This window comes from Emiliania huxleyi, assembly GCF_000372725.1.
Source record: "Emiliania huxleyi CCMP1516 unplaced genomic scaffold EMIHUscaffold_41, whole genome shotgun sequence".
In the NCBI taxonomy this organism is placed as follows: domain Eukaryota; phylum Haptophyta; order Isochrysidales; family Noelaerhabdaceae; genus Emiliania; species Emiliania huxleyi.
The window spans coordinates 219,547-235,636 of record NW_005198900.1 but is presented as its reverse complement, the minus strand read 5'-3'; the positions used below and the strand labels follow the sequence as shown (position 1 = coordinate 235,636).

General features: G+C 68.0%; 1 protein-coding gene across 1 annotated transcript; it reads right to left on the bottom strand.

The window, feature by feature from the left end:
• Positions 1 to 923: 923 nt before the first annotated feature.
• On the bottom strand, positions 924 to 8,666 carry EMIHUDRAFT_451387 (hypothetical protein). Its single transcript, XM_005769744.1, has 10 exons — positions 6,593 to 8,666; positions 4,733 to 6,505; positions 4,133 to 4,561; positions 3,595 to 3,959; positions 2,890 to 3,343; positions 2,471 to 2,768; positions 2,105 to 2,262; positions 1,561 to 2,037; positions 1,203 to 1,466; positions 924 to 1,131 (listed from the first exon to the last, which is right to left on the bottom strand). The coding sequence occupies exons 1-10, from the start codon at positions 8,438 to 8,440 to the stop codon at positions 1,048 to 1,050; spliced, it is 6,150 nt and encodes a 2,049-aa protein (XP_005769801.1). The 5' UTR covers positions 8,441 to 8,666; the 3' UTR covers positions 924 to 1,047.
• Positions 8,667 to 16,090: the final 7,424 nt, after the last annotated feature.

Here is a 16,090-nt window from a genome sequence, read left to right as displayed (position 1 = left end):
GCTTGCGGGGGGCGACGGGTGGCCCGCTCCTTCGGCGTAGCCGCCCGCACCGAAGTGGCTCGCCGGCGGCAGCGAAGCGGAAGAGACGGCGCCGAGAAGCTGCGCCGCGAGCTGCTGCTGCGCCTGCTGCTGCTGCGCCTGCTGCTGCTGCGCCTGCTGCTGCTGCGCCTGCTGCTGCTGCGCCTGTTGCTGCTGCGCCTGCTGCTGTTGTCGCTGCTGCTGCAACAGCTGCTCGAGCATAGCCGCCCTCGTGACAGGGGGGCACAAGCTGGCCCATCCGCCTTGCAGCGGGGGATAGACCACGCCCTGCAGCGGGGGACAGACAACAGGCACCCCTCCCACAGACCTCGCAGCGAGGAAGTAGCCGGCCGGGCAAGGCAACGCCGAAGAAAGGTACCCCGGGGTAGAGGCGAGGGGCGCGGCTCCCGACTCAGGCACCGGCGGCGGCACCGGCGCCGCCGCGACGTATCCATCCTCGCCAGCAGCGTCAAACCCTTCGCCCGCATAGAGGGCCTCTCTCACAAGGACATGTCCGCCGCCCTCTTGCAGCGCTGAGTGCGTGGCTGGGTGCGCAGCGAACAGGGCTGGCGACTCGAGCAAGTGCCGTGATGTCAGCTGCGGCGGTCCGGGCACCGGGTGGACGACGGGCACCGGGTGGACGAGATTTGGAGCCGTACCTTGCAGCGGGGGCGGCGGCGGTAGCACGCCCGCAGTGAAGAGATCAGCGTCGCTGAAGTCGCCTTCGCGAAACGAGCCAGCCGCGAAACGACCCGCAAGCGCGACAGCACAGTCCTCCGCCAGCATTGGCAGAGGCGCCCCAAAGCTCCCCAGCCTCCAAGACGGCCGGGGCGGGGCGTCCTCGGCTGCAGTGTCGGGCGCTCACCCGGCGTTTTTTTTCGTTTCTTTTTTCAAGTGTTTTCGTTGACTGCGCATTTCATCTCCCCCTTTCAATCCCCCCCCTCCCCCCAAACAAACACCAAACTGAGACACGTGAGACGTGACAGGGGGAGGGGTGGGAACACATCTCCGGAGAGTTCAGTTCAGTCTCTACCACCCACCGTGGTGCGCCTCGCTGCGCCGCGCCTTGTGGACGGTGCGGAAAGTCTGCACAAGATCGAGGTGCTCGCGCGCCTGCAGCCGGCGCACAACGAGGACCTCAAAGCGGAAGGAGTGCGAGGGCGAGGGGGCAATGCGAGCGGTGCCTTCCCAGCGGTAAGCGCCTTGATGTCGAGCTTCTGGCAGCCAACCACCGCAATGACGGCCTCGGTGTCGAAAAACTGCTGCACCATGACAAAGACGGAACCCGCGCCGCGCTCGTGCGACGTCGAAACCTTGTGCCGCATAAAGTAGTATGGCGAGATTGTCCGCACGAGCTGCTGGTAGACGAGCCCCTCCTTGAGCGCGCGGAGGAGCGTCGGCGGCGAACGCGAGACGTCGCACCCGATCGATTGCAGCCAAGTGCAAGCCTTGCTCCGGGTGGGTTGGGGGGGGGGGGGGGGCAGCGGCTGATGAGAGTGGGGTTCCGTTGCGCAGAGTGGGTTGGATTGGGCAATCACACGCCTGCCGCCACGTCATCGCTTGAATTAGCCGCATCGGAGCCCGCGGCGTCGGCGGCGGAGAGCCCGGCCTTAGTCTGAACCGTGTGACGGCCTTCCACCGATTGAGCGAGCGGCGCTTGGACGGGTCGACGAGCGTGCCCATGATCGCCTTGAGCCGCTGGCGCCGCGCAGCCATCGCCACCCACGTGTTCACGGCGCGCCGCACGGGCGGGTTCTGAATCGCGCGCACGCAGCCCGCACGCCTGCGGCGGCCATCGCTGCCGGCGCGCCACTTGCGCAAGCAGCCGACGAGCTGCTGGTGCCGCATCCGGTGGACTTGGGATCGCAGCCGCTGCCGCTCGCGCCCGAACTCGCGCATTTTGATGAAGCAGCGCGCCGCGGGCCGGTTCGCCCAGCGGGCGGCGCCGCGGCGCAGTGGCGCGGTGCGCTCCTTCTCCGCGCACCAGGAGTTGAGCGCCGCCCGCATCTTGACGCCAACCTACAGACCGGCGAGGCTGCCTGAGCGAGGAGGCGCGACGACCCGCCGCGCGCCCTCGCGAGAATGCCATTGCGGCGATGGCGGCGCGCATCTTCTCGGCCGAAGCCTTGCGCGCCTCGAGCCACCACAGCCACGAATTGTAGGCGGCGCGTGCCTCGCGGTTGCGAAGCGCGGAGACAGCCGCCGCCATCAAGGCGCTCTCCGCCGCGTGGACCCTCCAAATGCCTGCGGTGTGAACACAACCAGTGAGGGTGTGGCGCGCTGTGTGTGTTCGGAGCATCGCGTGAATGCAACGGCCGCACGAATGTCTGTCCGAACGCACGCACGTTGGAAGAGACGGGGCATGTATTCGCGATCTAGGTCCAATGGCCAAGCGCGCGGACTTGAGACGCGAGGACGAAGCGAGTCAGCGCGCGGCGCTTGAGGCGCACACGATCAGCGTAACCGCGCCAACCCTGGAGGGCGGCAGCCTCGGCCTGGCGCTGCCAATGCGCCACCGAAGCCGCGACTCTGCCGGTCGTCCAGCCGCACGCGCGCAGCTTGTTGAATGCACGGCGCTGCCGCACTAGCAGGACACGAGTCATCCGGCGGCGCGCTTCAGAAGCGTGCGCGCGCGCGGCGAGCCAGCAACGCCATGCGCGGGCCGTCTCGGCGTGCAAGAAGGACGCGAGGCCGCGCAACATGCGCCGGCGCTCGTACATCGCGTGCTTCCACGAGTTGAGCGCGCGGGCCTGTGTAGAGCGGGGGAAGCGTCGGGCGGAAAGAGTGCGGAAGGGGGGGTCGGGCGGAAGGGGGGGTCGGGCGGAAGGGGGGGTCGGGCGACGCGCGGAATCGCGCGGCGCGGAGCAGAACGTGCTGAGCAGTGCGGCGTGGGCGCGGGCGTGCCTCTTGCCGCCGCATCCCAAACGCGATCGAGAGCTTGCCGCGCATGATCCGAGCCTTCTCGGCACGCGCCTCGGCGGAGCCCTCCCACCGGCTGAAGCAGCGGCGCAAACTGTGGTGCCGCAATCCCGAAGCGGCGCGGCGCATCAGCTGCCGCTGCGCGTGGAAAGCGCGCCACGATCTGAAGCCGCGCCGCAGCGCGGCGTTCAGCATGCACAGCAGCGCCGCCTCCTTGCGAGCCAACTCGACGAGCAAAGCACACCACGAGCACCATGCCTGGGACGTGCGACGGTTGGAGAGGTGCGCGAGCGCGCGCCGCCCCGGCCGCAGAGCGGCCTGGTGCTCCTTCCACCGCCCGAGCGCCGCGCGCATCCCGTCGAGGACATTACGCCGGAAGGAGGCGACCCTGTCGAGCCGCTCGAGCCTACGGTGATCTTGCGGAACACACCCCCTCTTGCGCTGCACCCCAGCGCCTCGAGTGACTAATCTCGGGTAATCTCGGGTAATCTCGGGTAATCTCGGGTAATCTCAGCGCCTCGAGTGACTAGCTGCGACGTACAGCGAACGACTAGCGTGTGAGATCGATACGTGCGCCGCCGAATATGAGCTTTCTCGTTTTCTCGGGCGCTGGTCGCAAACCAGAGAGACGAGTTCGGCAATCTAGGGCGCTCGAACCGCTCCTCGACGGTGGCCGCCCAGCAGTTGAGGGCGCGCTTGAGGCCGACCGCGCGCATTGGCGCCGCCGCGCGCTGCATCAGCTCGCGCTCACTCACAAAGTCGATCCACGCCGCCCAAGCGTCGTCCAGCTTGGAGGAGAAGCGGACGGCCGCGACTCGTAGCAGCTCCCGCCTCGCCGCAAGCTCGTCAACGTAGCCTCGCCACGAGTTGAGCCCGCGCCGCTCGGCGCCGCGCGAGAAACCGGCGAGCGCTCGGCGCGCCATCCCGCACTGCTCGCAATGCTCGAGCCACGCGGCCCACCCGTGCGCCAGCCGCGACGTGAGGCGCACCGCGACACCACGGAGCCACTCCGCCTCCTCCGCCTGCGGCGGTGAGTGCAACAGAGTCAGAGGACGCCTCGTGCAATGTACTCGCACCATCACGTGAGCTATAGCACAATGCCATTCCATGAGTGCCACAGATTCCCATGTCGCCTCGCCTCGACTGCTTGCTAGAATACCAAGAGGGGGGGGGGGGGGGCATCTAGGCGCTCTGCCCGCTCGGCGATGCGCGCGCGCCAGCCAGAGAAGCCGCGGTAGAGGCCAGAGCCCACCATCGCGGCGGCGGCACGACGCTGCAACCGCAACTCGGCGATGCGGTTCTCCCACGCGTTCCATGCGCGCACGGTCCCCTGGCCAGTGAAGTGCGCCGCCGCGCGCCGCAACGGCTCCAATCGTCGCAAATGGTCGAGCCAACTGTTGAGCGCGCGCGCCTTGCCGGCGTGTAACGCGCGCGCCGCGATGCGACGAGCCAACCGTCTCGTCTCTGAGTGGTCGGCCCACGCGTTGAGCGCGCGGCGCAGACCCGGTGCCGCCATTCCGGCGAGCGCCGCCTCAATCTTGGAGCTTCCTCGCGCAGGGGAGCTCGCCCAAGTGCGCATCGCGCGGGAGAGGCACTGCTGCCTCATCGTGAGGACCGCCTGCGCCTACAGGACAGACTTGCAATCCTGACTCTTGCGTCTCCGGGAGTGCAAGGGCGCGCTCACTAGTGCTGACTAAGGCATGCGTCTTCCGCATCTAGGCGCCTGCGCCATCATCAGTGCCTCGTCGTAGCGCGCCTCCCAAGCAAGGAACGCGCGGCTCTGCTCGCGGTGGACGAAATGCGCGAGCGAACGCTTGGCCAACCGCGCGGGGGCGAGGTTGGAGAACCACGTGTCGAACGCGCGTGCCACCACCGTCTGCTGCATCCGGCGCGCCGCCCTCGTGGCCGGCGAAACGACGGGCCCCTTTTGCGACGCGGCGCGCCACCGGCGAAGCGCAAAGCGGAGGTGGCGGTTGAGCGCGCGGGCGAGCGCCGTGCGCTGCACTTGAGCCTCGACGGTGCGGCCGCGCCAGAGGTTAAGGGCGCGCAGCGAACCGGCGTGGAGGAACGCGGCACCGCCGCGCCGGAGGAGACGCCGCTCTGCGACCGCTGCGGACCAACGCGCAATCCCTCGTGCCTTGGCGCGGCCCGCTGGAGTCATACGGCACAAAGCTGCGCGCGCCCGCTCGCGGCGTGCTGCTGCCTCGGCGATGGAGGCAGCCCACGTGCGCAGCGCTGCGGCGGCCTCCTTTTGGAAGAGAGAACCGGCGGCGCGGCGCATGAGTCGCCGCTGCGTGCGGCACGCCTCCCAAGAGTTGAGCGCGCGGACCAGCGACACCTGCGGGCGGGAGAGGAAAACGAACGTTTTGGAGAGATTGAAGGGGAGCGCATCCGTGGGAGCGGTGGCGTGGGAGCGGTGGCGGGGCGCGGCGGATTCGCGGGAACGGTGGCGGGCGCGGCGGCTCGCCTTGAAAAAGTGCGTCGCCGCCCGCCGCAGCGGCTGGCTGGCGGCGAGGTGACGCGTCCACGCCGCGAACGCAGCACCGAGCGGCGTCGTCTTGAGCAGCGCACGGCGCGTCAGCTCCCTGTCCTCTGCCCGCCGTGCCGCGCACGCCTTGAGCGCGCGGAAAGCGCGTGCCGACGAGACGTGTAGAAATGTCGCAGCACCACGGCGGGCGACCCTCTGCTCGCCAGCGCGTGCCTGCCAAGCCTCGAAAGCTCGGGAGAGGTCGCGATGGCGGAGGCGACGCAAGGCACCTCGCACGCTGCCGGCGAAGGCGTGCTCACTCGCCCAGCTGTTGAAGGCGCGCGATGCCGGGGAACGCATGCGACCCATCACGGCGCAAGACCTCTCGCGCCGCGCCGCCCTCTCTGCCAGCCACTCAAGCCAGCTGCTCAGCCCGGCGCGCTGGCGCCGACCAGTGAGCGCCGAGGCGGTGCGCCGCTGGAGCTGCGTCATCCGGGCAAACTCCTGCCAAGAGCGCCAGCCGCTCGCAGCCGCCTTGCTGGCGAAGAGGGCGATCGCGCGCCGCTGTGGCGAGTCTGCCGCGCGCTGTAGCCGGGCGAGCCACGCGTTCCACGCCTTGGAGAGGCCTTGGTGCCGGAAGGAGCCTGCGGCTTCCTGCATGGCGCACAGCGTGTCAAAGCGCTCCTCGGCATAGGCGACCCACCCATTCCACCCTCGCAAGAGCCCGGCGTGGTGGAGCCGGCGGAGGGAGGCTGCGGCCAGGCTGCGCCCCTCTGCGAACTCGCGCCATGAGCGGAGGGCGCGGACGCCGTTGCAAGTCGCAAAATGGCGGAGCGAGCGGCGGGCGTACACGGCCCCTTGGTACCTGCTGAGCCACGTGTTGAAGGCCCTCGAGCACGGCTTGTTGGCGAGGCGCGCGATCACCTTGTGAGCCGGATGCGGCGGAGCCTCCACCCACGCCGCGAAGGAGGTGGCAAGCCGCCGCAGCAGGACTGCGCGGAGCTGGGCGCGAATGTGTGCGCTCTGCTCGGTAGTGCCTTGCCACGACTCGAATCCAGCAGAGAGCCGCCGGTTGGCAAGGCGGACGACTGCGCCTCGCATCTGCAGAGAGCGCGGAAAGCGCAAACTTAGTTCGACGCGGGAGGGGCGGGGCGTGGGCGGGGGGGGGGGGGGAGGGGGGGGGTTCACCAGCTCGGCACGCGCCACGCACGCACGCAGCTGGTCGAGTGCGGACCGCTTGGCCCTCCCCTCGGGCGAGAGCTTGTGCAGAGCCACCGCGAGCTGCTCCCGTCGCGCCGCCGCCTCGCAACTCACCGCACGCCAGCGGTGCACCGCATGCGTCTCGCGCTGCCGCCGCAGCCGTGCAAGGCTCGCGCGCTGCCTGCGGCGAAACCCGGCCGACGCCTTCCACGCGTTGACCGCCTTAGATTGCGCGCGGCCGCGGGGAGACATTTTGCGTAGCGCCACCTGCGCGCGCTGCCGCCGCTCCCGCGCCACGGTACACGCCGCGTGCCACCCTCGCCAGCCCGCGCCGAGCCTGCGCAAGCACATGGCCGATAGCGCGCGGTGCGCAATCGCGTACCTCCGCCCCAAAGGCCGCCAAGTGTTGACCGCCTTGGAGAGGGGCCCCGCAAGCACCGCGCGTGCTTTGCCCTCGAGTCGGCGCAACCTTGCAGACCGCGCGCTCGCCACAGCGCGCCACCGGCGCAGCGCGTGCGCGTCGTCGCACCGAACCAGCGACGCCGCCCGCCGCCGCAGGTCGCGGCGGCGGCTCGCGTGCGCGCTCCACTGCCCCAACGCCTTGGCCTCCATCTGGCGGGCCAAGCGCGCGAGTCCAGCGCGCAGCGGGCCGAGAAGCGCAAGCCCCGCAGCCCACGCGTTGAAGGGCTTGAGCAGCGGCGAAGCCATCCGGCACAGCGCTCGCTCCGTCAGCGCGAGCGCCTCGCGCCGCTCAGCGACGAAGGAAGCCCACGCGTTGAGAGCGCGCCGCTGCTCGCGCTTGCAGAGTCCGCCGAAGGCGTTGAGCATGATGATCCGGCGGGTGGTCGCTGACATCCAAGTGACAATCGCCCTCGACAGAGCTCGGTGCAGCATGCGCTTCGCAGACTGCACCGGAAGCGGCGGCGGCGCATCGACCCACGAGTTCCACGCCCGCGAGAGGGACGTGTTGCGGAAAGTGCCGACGGCCTCGGCCATGCCGGCGAGCATGCCGAGGCGCTGCTCGGTGTGGGCCACCCACTGATTCATCCCGCGCTGGAGGCCGTTGGAGCGCCAGCCAAGCAAAGCGCGCGCGGCGAGCTCCTGTGACTGGGCGTAGTCCCACAGCGCGGTCATACCGACCAGCAGGCCGCGGTGCGCCAAGTGAGCGAGCGCGCGTCGCATCATGGCCACACTGGCGTGGCTGGCGTACCACGTGTCAAAGGCGCGCGCGAGCTGCAGCCGTGCCACCCTCCCAGCCCGCTGGGCTGCCGCGTCCACAACTAGCCAGCCGCCGGCGGTGGTGATCCACCGGTTCCACGCCTTGAGCAGAGGCCGATTGGCCATGCGTGAGAGGAGCGCCTCGACGCGGGCGCGCCGCTCGAGCCGCTCGGCGAGCCAATGCATCCAGCTCACGAGCGCGCGCCGAAGCCCGCCGTGCCGCCAGCCCGCCAGCGCGCGCCGCCGGAGGCTGGCGCGCACCCACAGCTCCCCCCACGCACGAAACGCCTTGCTGAGCGCCCCCTGCCGCCACCGCAACACCGCCTTTGGCATGCAATCGGGCAACGCCACCGCCGCCGTCCACGTGCGGAGCGCCTTGCGCGCCCTAGAGCCCTGGAGCGCGACCGCCGCATCGGACATGATGGCGTGCCGTCGGCGCCGCTCAGCCGCCCGCGTCGCCCAGGAGCTCCAGCCCCGCCTCGCCGTGCGGTGGCGGAAGGCCGCAACGCCGCGGAGGAGGGTTGCCTTGCCAGCAGAGCGTCGCAAGGCCGCGGCCGCCCACGACCGGAAGGCCACGCTTTGCTTCGAGCCGCCGAGCACGCCAACAGCAATGCGCATCTTGGCCCGGCGGGCGGCGGCGTCCGAGCGCGCCGCGGCCCACGAGTTGAAACCGCGGACGCGGCGCGCGTTCTGAAGGCGCGCCGCCGCGACCGACGCGAGCCTGCGCTGCCGGGAGAGCTCCCGCAAGCGGACGAAGGCCCGCACCTCGCCGCGGCGCCTCCAGTGTTGGAGGGACGTCCTCGCTCGCGAACGCCGCGCAGCGTACCCGTCCCGCCAGGTGCGGAACGCGGCGCTGGCAGCGGCGTGCAGGAAGCGGCGGGCGGCGGCGCGGGCTGGCGCAGCCGCCCGGTGCTTCCGCTTCCACGTGCAGAGGGCGGCGCGCTGGCCGCCGCGCCAGACCTGGGCGGCGGCGCTCACGCGCTCGACCCAAACAACCCGCTCCGCGACGTGCGCCCGCCACTGGTTGAGCGCGTGCAGTGGCGCGTGGGACACGAATCCGGCCGCCGCCTTGCGGAGCCTCAGGCAAGCCGCGTGCCAGCGCAGCCACTGCCGAAGCTTGGCGCGGACGCGGTGGCGGTCGATGGCCGGCTGCAGCGTGGGCGCCGCCGCGAGCCAGCGGGCCCACGAGCGCCGCTCGTGGTAGTTTCGTGCGACGGCGAGGATGTAGCGCCTAGAGTGTGAATCCTACTCTGTGAATTCGCGGAGCGAGGAAAATTTTATACGGAATACGTCCATTTTTGGAGCTTGGAATACGGCGTATTCCATGGAATACGTGGAATTACGGGTGGAATACGGGTGGAATACAGGCCTCTGGGAGGTCATTTGGAATACGTGGAAAACGTATTCACAGAGTAGGGTGTGAATGCGCCGAAAGGCAGGCTTCACGCGCACTGCGTACCCGCTCGCGGGATTGCTCCCAGTGAAGCGGCGGCGTCGGAGGGAGTGGGGAGGGAGTGCAATTGCACGCGGTGGGTTGCGCGTCTTCTCGAGGGCTTGCTCGCGGAGAGGGGGGGGCATGGACTCCGCATCTAGGATGTCGCACATCCGGTCGAGGTCGTTCGTCCGGTTCTTCCACCTGCAGCGAGGAGCGGCCTTAGCGGAGGCGCTGAGAAGCGGCCCCGAGGTGCACACACTCGCCCGCCGAGGGAGGGCATCGCGGAGCCGGGCGGGCGGGCGGCGGGTGTGGTTTTGCGCGGGCGCTGACGAGAGGGCGAGGCGGCGCGCCGCTTGAAGCCGATCCAGATCTCCGGGTGCGTCCAGCGGTGGAACACCTCGACCAGCTTGCGCTCCCACAGCGTCAGGGCGTGCTGCACCTCCTCCCTCTTGAGCCCAGGCTTCCAGCACTCGTGCTGCGGGCGCGCGCGCGCGCGAGGGGTTAGCCGCACGCACGCTCAGGAGTACAGTCCCGTTGCACGCTCAGGGATCCGGCTCGCTCCGCGCGCGCGGGGAGCGCGCAGACTGAACTGACTCTGGTGTGGCGACGCTGGTCCAGGGGGAAGGGCGCGTACCAGCAAGTTGTTGCGAAAGAGCGCCGTGTCCTCTTCGTCGGCGACGAAGGCGGCGGAGGCGCTCATGGGCGAGGCGCCGGCCGACCGTCGCGCGGGCCGCCGCGCTGACGGCGTCGTGGGGCGCTCATGCGCTGGCGAGCCCTGCTCTGCCCTGCCAGGCGCGGGACTGCCCGAGGAGCTCCCCCCCGCTGCGAGCGAGCGGCAGGTTGGCGGTGAGAGCGCGCTCGCGGGAGCGCGCTCGCGACGCAGGGCGCTGCGCACCACCCGCGATGAAGGGCCGTCCACGCACAGAGAAGACATCCAACTTGTGCGCGCCGCTCTGGGCCGCCTCAAGCGCGGAAAGGGGCACAACGCGGTCCTCCTCGTCGAGGCCGAAACGGAACAGGCTCTCGACCGTCCCCTTTCGCTTGAGCGGCGAGCCGCGGAAGATGCTCATGTCCGCTGTTCTGACCCACAAACACCCACTGGGGCCGGCCGAGCGTTTCACCCGACAGCGTTTTTAGTTCTTTTTTTTGTTTGCACCACCTCGAAAAGCGCAATGAGCCCCCCTCACGGCCCAGCCCAACCTCCCTTCGCCTCGCCTCCAGTGCCACCTCCAAAAGTGCCTCCAATCAAGTCTCGCACCTCTCTTCTTCAGCGAATGCAGCGAGCGGCAGCACCAACCACGTCAGACAGAGCACAGAGCTCAGAGGCCGGCGGGCCGACTGGCGGTGTGGCGGACCTGCATGCCCAGCCATGCCCCCCACTCCCCACCCGCTTGGATCGATCAGCTGACAGCTCCACCAGCTCCCACCACACCGCGTGTCGTGTCATGAAGCATGATAGATAGACATAGAAAGCATGAACCATCTCGCAAAAGGTCTGGTCTCCAAAAAGAACTCTCGGCGTCTGCCGCGCGCGCCCGCGCCCCGCCCCTTTTGGTTTTGCGCAGCAACACCTTAAATTTCATGGGGCATGTCATGGCCCTCCAAATTCGCTATTCGGGTCGGAGCGAGCGTAGCGGAGTGGGCCCCGAGTTTGAAAAAGGCGACGGTGGGACGCTTGTGTCCTAGCCATTGGCCTGCATACACGTTTCCGGAAACCAAAAAGGAAACGAGAGGGTCCCCAGCACCCGGGCGAAAATATGCATTTTTCGAGGCATAGGGAGGAAAAATCGCGCCGCAGGCGCAACACAGAGGATGGGAGAAGTTCAGCTCTAGAGAGGCCGGTTCTAGCGAGGCTCCCGGCGTGGGCGAAAATATGCATTTTTCGAGGCATAGGGAGGAAAAATCGCGCCGCAGGCGCACACTTCGCACACAGGCAGGGAGGAAGGGAGAAGTTCAGCTCTAGAGAGGCCGGTTCTAGCGAGGCTCCCGGCGTGTGCGCTTCGCCTCCCGGCTGTGCACTTTTCGTTTTCCGGAAATTTCCGGGGAACGACCAGGGGGTGTTTGGAGCTCCATTCTGGCAAGCAACTCTCGAGTTTCCCTGAGTCTGGAGAGCTGGTCTGGGGCAAAATCTGAGGCGAAATCGAGGAAACCGGCAAACTAGCCGGGTATTTTCCAGGTATACCCGGGGTTTTCCAGGTACCACGACCTCCACGACAGTCGAAAAGTTCTCCCACTCGCTCTGCCCCAAAACCTAAATCTTTCTACATACAGTTACATACATACCCGAGGAGGGCGGCGACCTCGACCGACTATGGAGGACCCGTCGCCAGACGACGCAGGGCAGACGACGGGGAGGCGGAGCAAACGCGCAGGGCGAGACGAGGGAGGGAGCAGGACTTTGCGGAGATCAGTAGGAGGATGTACGACGAGATTAGGAGCAGCAGGGACCCGAGGGACCATGTGGAAGACGGCTAGTGCTAGTCCCCCATCGGGAGGACGACCCCGGCTAGTCGCCGGCCACACCCACAAAGAACCCTGCACAAAGATCGCAAGGGCGGGGACCTGTTCCTTTTTACCCATCTCACAGTAGAGAGGTGTCACTTGGAGCACTTGGAGTCAGTTTTTATTTATTTTACATACCCGCAAAATACCCCGGTATTTTGCCGATTTGGCTGATTTTGGGCCCAAACCAGCTGATTTCCACGGAGTTTCCTCGGGAAACTAAAGAGGAAACGAGAGGGTGCTGTAGAGAAACACGGAAAGGAAACGAGACGGGGTGAGCGAGGAAGCATGTATGCAGCCTAACTCCTGCAACAACGCCTCCCCGGCGCAGAGGGGCCCCCGGAGGGACGCTCAACCGCTCCACGCCACGCCGCTTGCGGCGGTCCTATTTCCCAGCTCCGCTGAGGGCCCCTGCGTTATTTTAGGGTGCCCATGCGCGCAAAATTCTTTTTCCAGTGCGCGCCAGTCCCGAGAGAGATTTTTAGCAATACCAAACAACTCTAACACTCACACGTCATTTGGGGCCTGCCGAAGGCCCCCGCACGGGGGGTCCCGGCCGACGTCATGATCGTCCGCCAAGGGTCTGGGGTCGCCCAGGCAAGTGGCCCAAATCCGATGAGTTTTCCAAGTGTGAACAGCTGTTGAGAGGTGTGAATTCATCCCAGGCGGGGTGCGGGGCGGTAGCCCCGCAGAGAAAATTTTGCGTGCTGGGGCACTGAGATCGCAGTTTTTGTAGTCCAGGCGGCGAGCTCCCGGTTGCAAATACTCGCCTCACAGTCCAAGATGGCGGCTCGCGCCCCCATCCGTGCACCATCGTGCCACTCTAGTCCCGCCTGCCGCCCAGATACCGAGGGCGGGGCGCACTCTTCGACTTGGGCTATTATTTGCCACCGGGAGCGGAGGGCGGCCGCGGCGGTGTAGGGGCGGCGGCGAGCTCCCGGTTGCAAATACTCGCCTCACAGTCCAAGATGGCGGCTCGCGCCCCCAAGCATCCATGCTCTGATGTGTCGCTTGGGTCGCCTCTGCTGCTGTGTCTCTGTCTTAGCCAGATATCGAGAGCGCGCGACGACAACCAACCCCTTACCCTAACCCTAACCCTAACCCTAACCCTAACCCTAACCCTAACCCTAACCCTAACCCGAAGAACCCAAAGCGTTCACCGAGAGCTCGTGTCGACGGACCGCTGATTCCGCCATTTGGTTTCGGCCCAAACCGGACCATTCTCTTAGGAGCTGCACAACGGCTTGAACGCTCTCTGACCCTAACCCTAACCCTAACCCTAACCCTAACCCTAACGACACGGTGCTTCTTAAGAGGTCGTGCGCGTCGCTGCCGACGCATCTCGCGTGTATGGTGTATTTGCAGTGTATTTCGGCGGGGGCGCGCATTAAAAGAACATTGAGGCAACACACACGTCCTCGAGCGCCCGAGGACACGAACCAAGCTGCACCTCCTCTCACTAGTTATTGTGGGCTCTTTCCTTTCTACACTTCCTCGCTTTCAAACACCGCGTTTTGATGCAGTGAGGGCGGGCCCCTGTTCTTTGAGCCTTAGGGACGACCACGGCCTTGACCACGGCCTCGCTGCAGGGAAGCAGGAACGCGCGGCATTGGTGGCACAGAGATCCCTACCGGTGCCGGCAGTGGTAGGCGCACCGCCGCTCTCTCCGCTGCCGCCTCCGCCGCTGCCGCCTCGACTGCTGCCGCCTCGACTGCTGCCACCTCCGGCTCCGCCGCTGCCGCCTCGGACCGTCGCTCGGAGATGCCAGAGCCTTCGAAAGTAGTCGAACTTGTGAAATTTTCAGTGAAACGGGGGCGGCCGAAACGTTTCATGTGAAATTCACATGAATTCACATGTGAAAGTGAAAGTGTGAAAATTCACTCACGAACCCTGGGCGCGACTCAATAGGCGCGCGGCGCCGAAAGGCAGCGACAGCTTCTCGAGCACCGTCGGCCTGCGCGGCACAGCTCGCGTTACAACCTTGATTTGACCATTTGCGCAAAAATGTACCTCTCGGTGCCTTCCAGAGGCCGCCGCCTCGCGCCTCGCCTCCGTCACCGCCGCCCTCCATCTCGCAGCGGCGCGTCCCTCTGATGGCGCGGGCGCCTCGCTCACCGGCGCCTCGCCGCCGCCCCCCCCCCCTTCTTGCGCCGCTCCGCTCGTGGCCGCCGCCTCCCCTGTCAATCCCGCCGCCTCCCCTGTCATCCCGCCGCCCGCACCACCGCCGCCACCGCCTCGCGCCTCGCCGCCGCCGCCACCGACCGCCCTCCCCTGCGCCGCTGAGCCGTGAGCGCGGTGCAGGGGGCGAGCCCCCGCTGCGCAGCCTCACCGCAGTGCACTGCGCTCTCCGCACCCCTGACGATTAGTGAGGAGGTGGTGTTGCACAGCATGGAGCTCGGCGAGCGTTTAGCGAGCCCCCTCAGCTAGTACATACATAAACACGGGGGAGGTATATTCTTGCATTTTTGCAGCCATGACGACAGGGCTCACCGCAGGGCTCACCTCGCTCGACCTGTTCAACGAGCTACAGTCCCGCAAGAACTGGCCGCACGGCGGCCCTCCGCTCGTCCTGGATCTGCGTTCCGTCGAGAGCTTCTCCGAGCGCCGCATCCGCGGCTCGCACCACGCCGTCGTTGGCGCGAGGGGGCGCTGCTTGCGAGATCGCAGCGGGCTCCTGGTTGCCGCAGGGAGGGCAGGCCCTCGGACAGGTCGGAGAGGCTGTCCGAGACGCTCCCGCCCCTCTCCTCCGGCGAGACTCGCGGCCGGAACGGCTAAGTCCGCAGCTGCTGCAGCGGCGCTTCAGCGGGCCGCAGCAGCTTGCGGGGCGGGCGGGACGGCCGCGCCTCAATGGCCTCGCAGCTGCCGTGTGCGCTGGAGGAGCCACCAGCCGCCGACGCAGCATCGCCTCCCGCCGCGTCGCCTTCCGCCGCGTCGCCTCTGGCCGCACTGCCTGCACTGCCCGCGGCCGCCTCGCCTTGCCCTCCGCCGGCGCTCGGGCAGCCTCTGCCACACGCCGGTGCCGGGCTGTGCCCCGCGAAGGGCGGGTCCGCCTTCTTCTTCTTCTCCTCCTCCTCCTCGGGCCGAGGGCAGCGAGACGGCGAGCGGGGCTGGGGCGGGGGCGATTCGTTGTCTGCTAGCGACGACTCCGCCGTCTGGCACCGGAGCCGAGCCTCGCGCGCCGCCGACCCAGTCCGGCCCGGCCGTGCCGCCTTTGGATGCGCATTCGCGCCCGATTCAAGGCGATGCTGCAGGCGAGCAACGTCAGGCGCGCCGGGCGCGGCGGACGCTCGCGCGGCGGACGCTGCGGCGGTGCCAGCCAGCGCTGGTGCGGTGCGAGCCATCCGCTGGCGGACGGGCGCGCGCGCGGCGCCGCTCGGCGGCGGCTCGAGCCGCCACTCGCCGCTGCGCTGCCGCGACAGCGGCGGCCGTGCGGGGCGAGAGCATTGGATGCCGAAGAGCCTTTGCTGGCGTCCGTCTCGCGGGCGTGGTGGGCCGACGCTGCCCTCTCACGGCTATCGCTTTGGCCGGAGGCGGCCGCATGAGAGCGGAGACCGCGGCGTTGTCTTGGAAGGGGTTGTGCGCCGCACGGGCGCGCTCGTGCGGCGGAGGCTTGGCCTCGCGGTGACGCGCGCTGCGGCTTTTGGGCTGCGAGGTGCTGTCAACCGCCGGCTCGCTCGCTCGCTCGGGATCTGGCGGGATCGGCACGGGTCCAAAGTGGGGTCGCGGGTGGCCATGCGAAGTGGTTTCGCGCACTGCCCGCTGAAGCCCCCCCGAGGCGCCGGAGCGTGACCGAGTGTCGCCCCATGACCCCCGGCGCCGGCCCGAGCGCTGAGACCGAAGGTGAAGCCAATGCGCGCGCGCCACAAGCGCGGCACTGCTCGGCTACGGCATGCTGACACGGATCCCTATCCTCTCAGGTGGCTATCGCTCGGCCGGCGATATTGGATCTCGCACGCGACGTCGACGACTGACAGGTAACCGCACTTTGTCAATGTGCAGGTCGAGCTACCAACCGTTGCGGAGCGGTTCAGCCTCGGAAGCCATACTATGCAGCGGCGTGGTGAGGCGCGGATTAGGTAGGAGGGCATGCGCTCGCACACATGAGTCCGGGAGAGCTCCCCGCCGGCGCCTTGCACCCGGCCCCCAGCCAGGTCCGCCTTGCCCCACCACGACCGCCCTGCGGCCCTTACGCAGGCGTCCAGCACCGACGTCGTTTGCGAGCGTCGGGTGTTCTCTAGCCCCGTCACCCACCGCGCCATCACCGTTCGCCTCGTCGCGTGCAAAACGCTCGCGTCTCCGCCACCGCCGGCCGCCTCCGCGTTTCCCTGCGC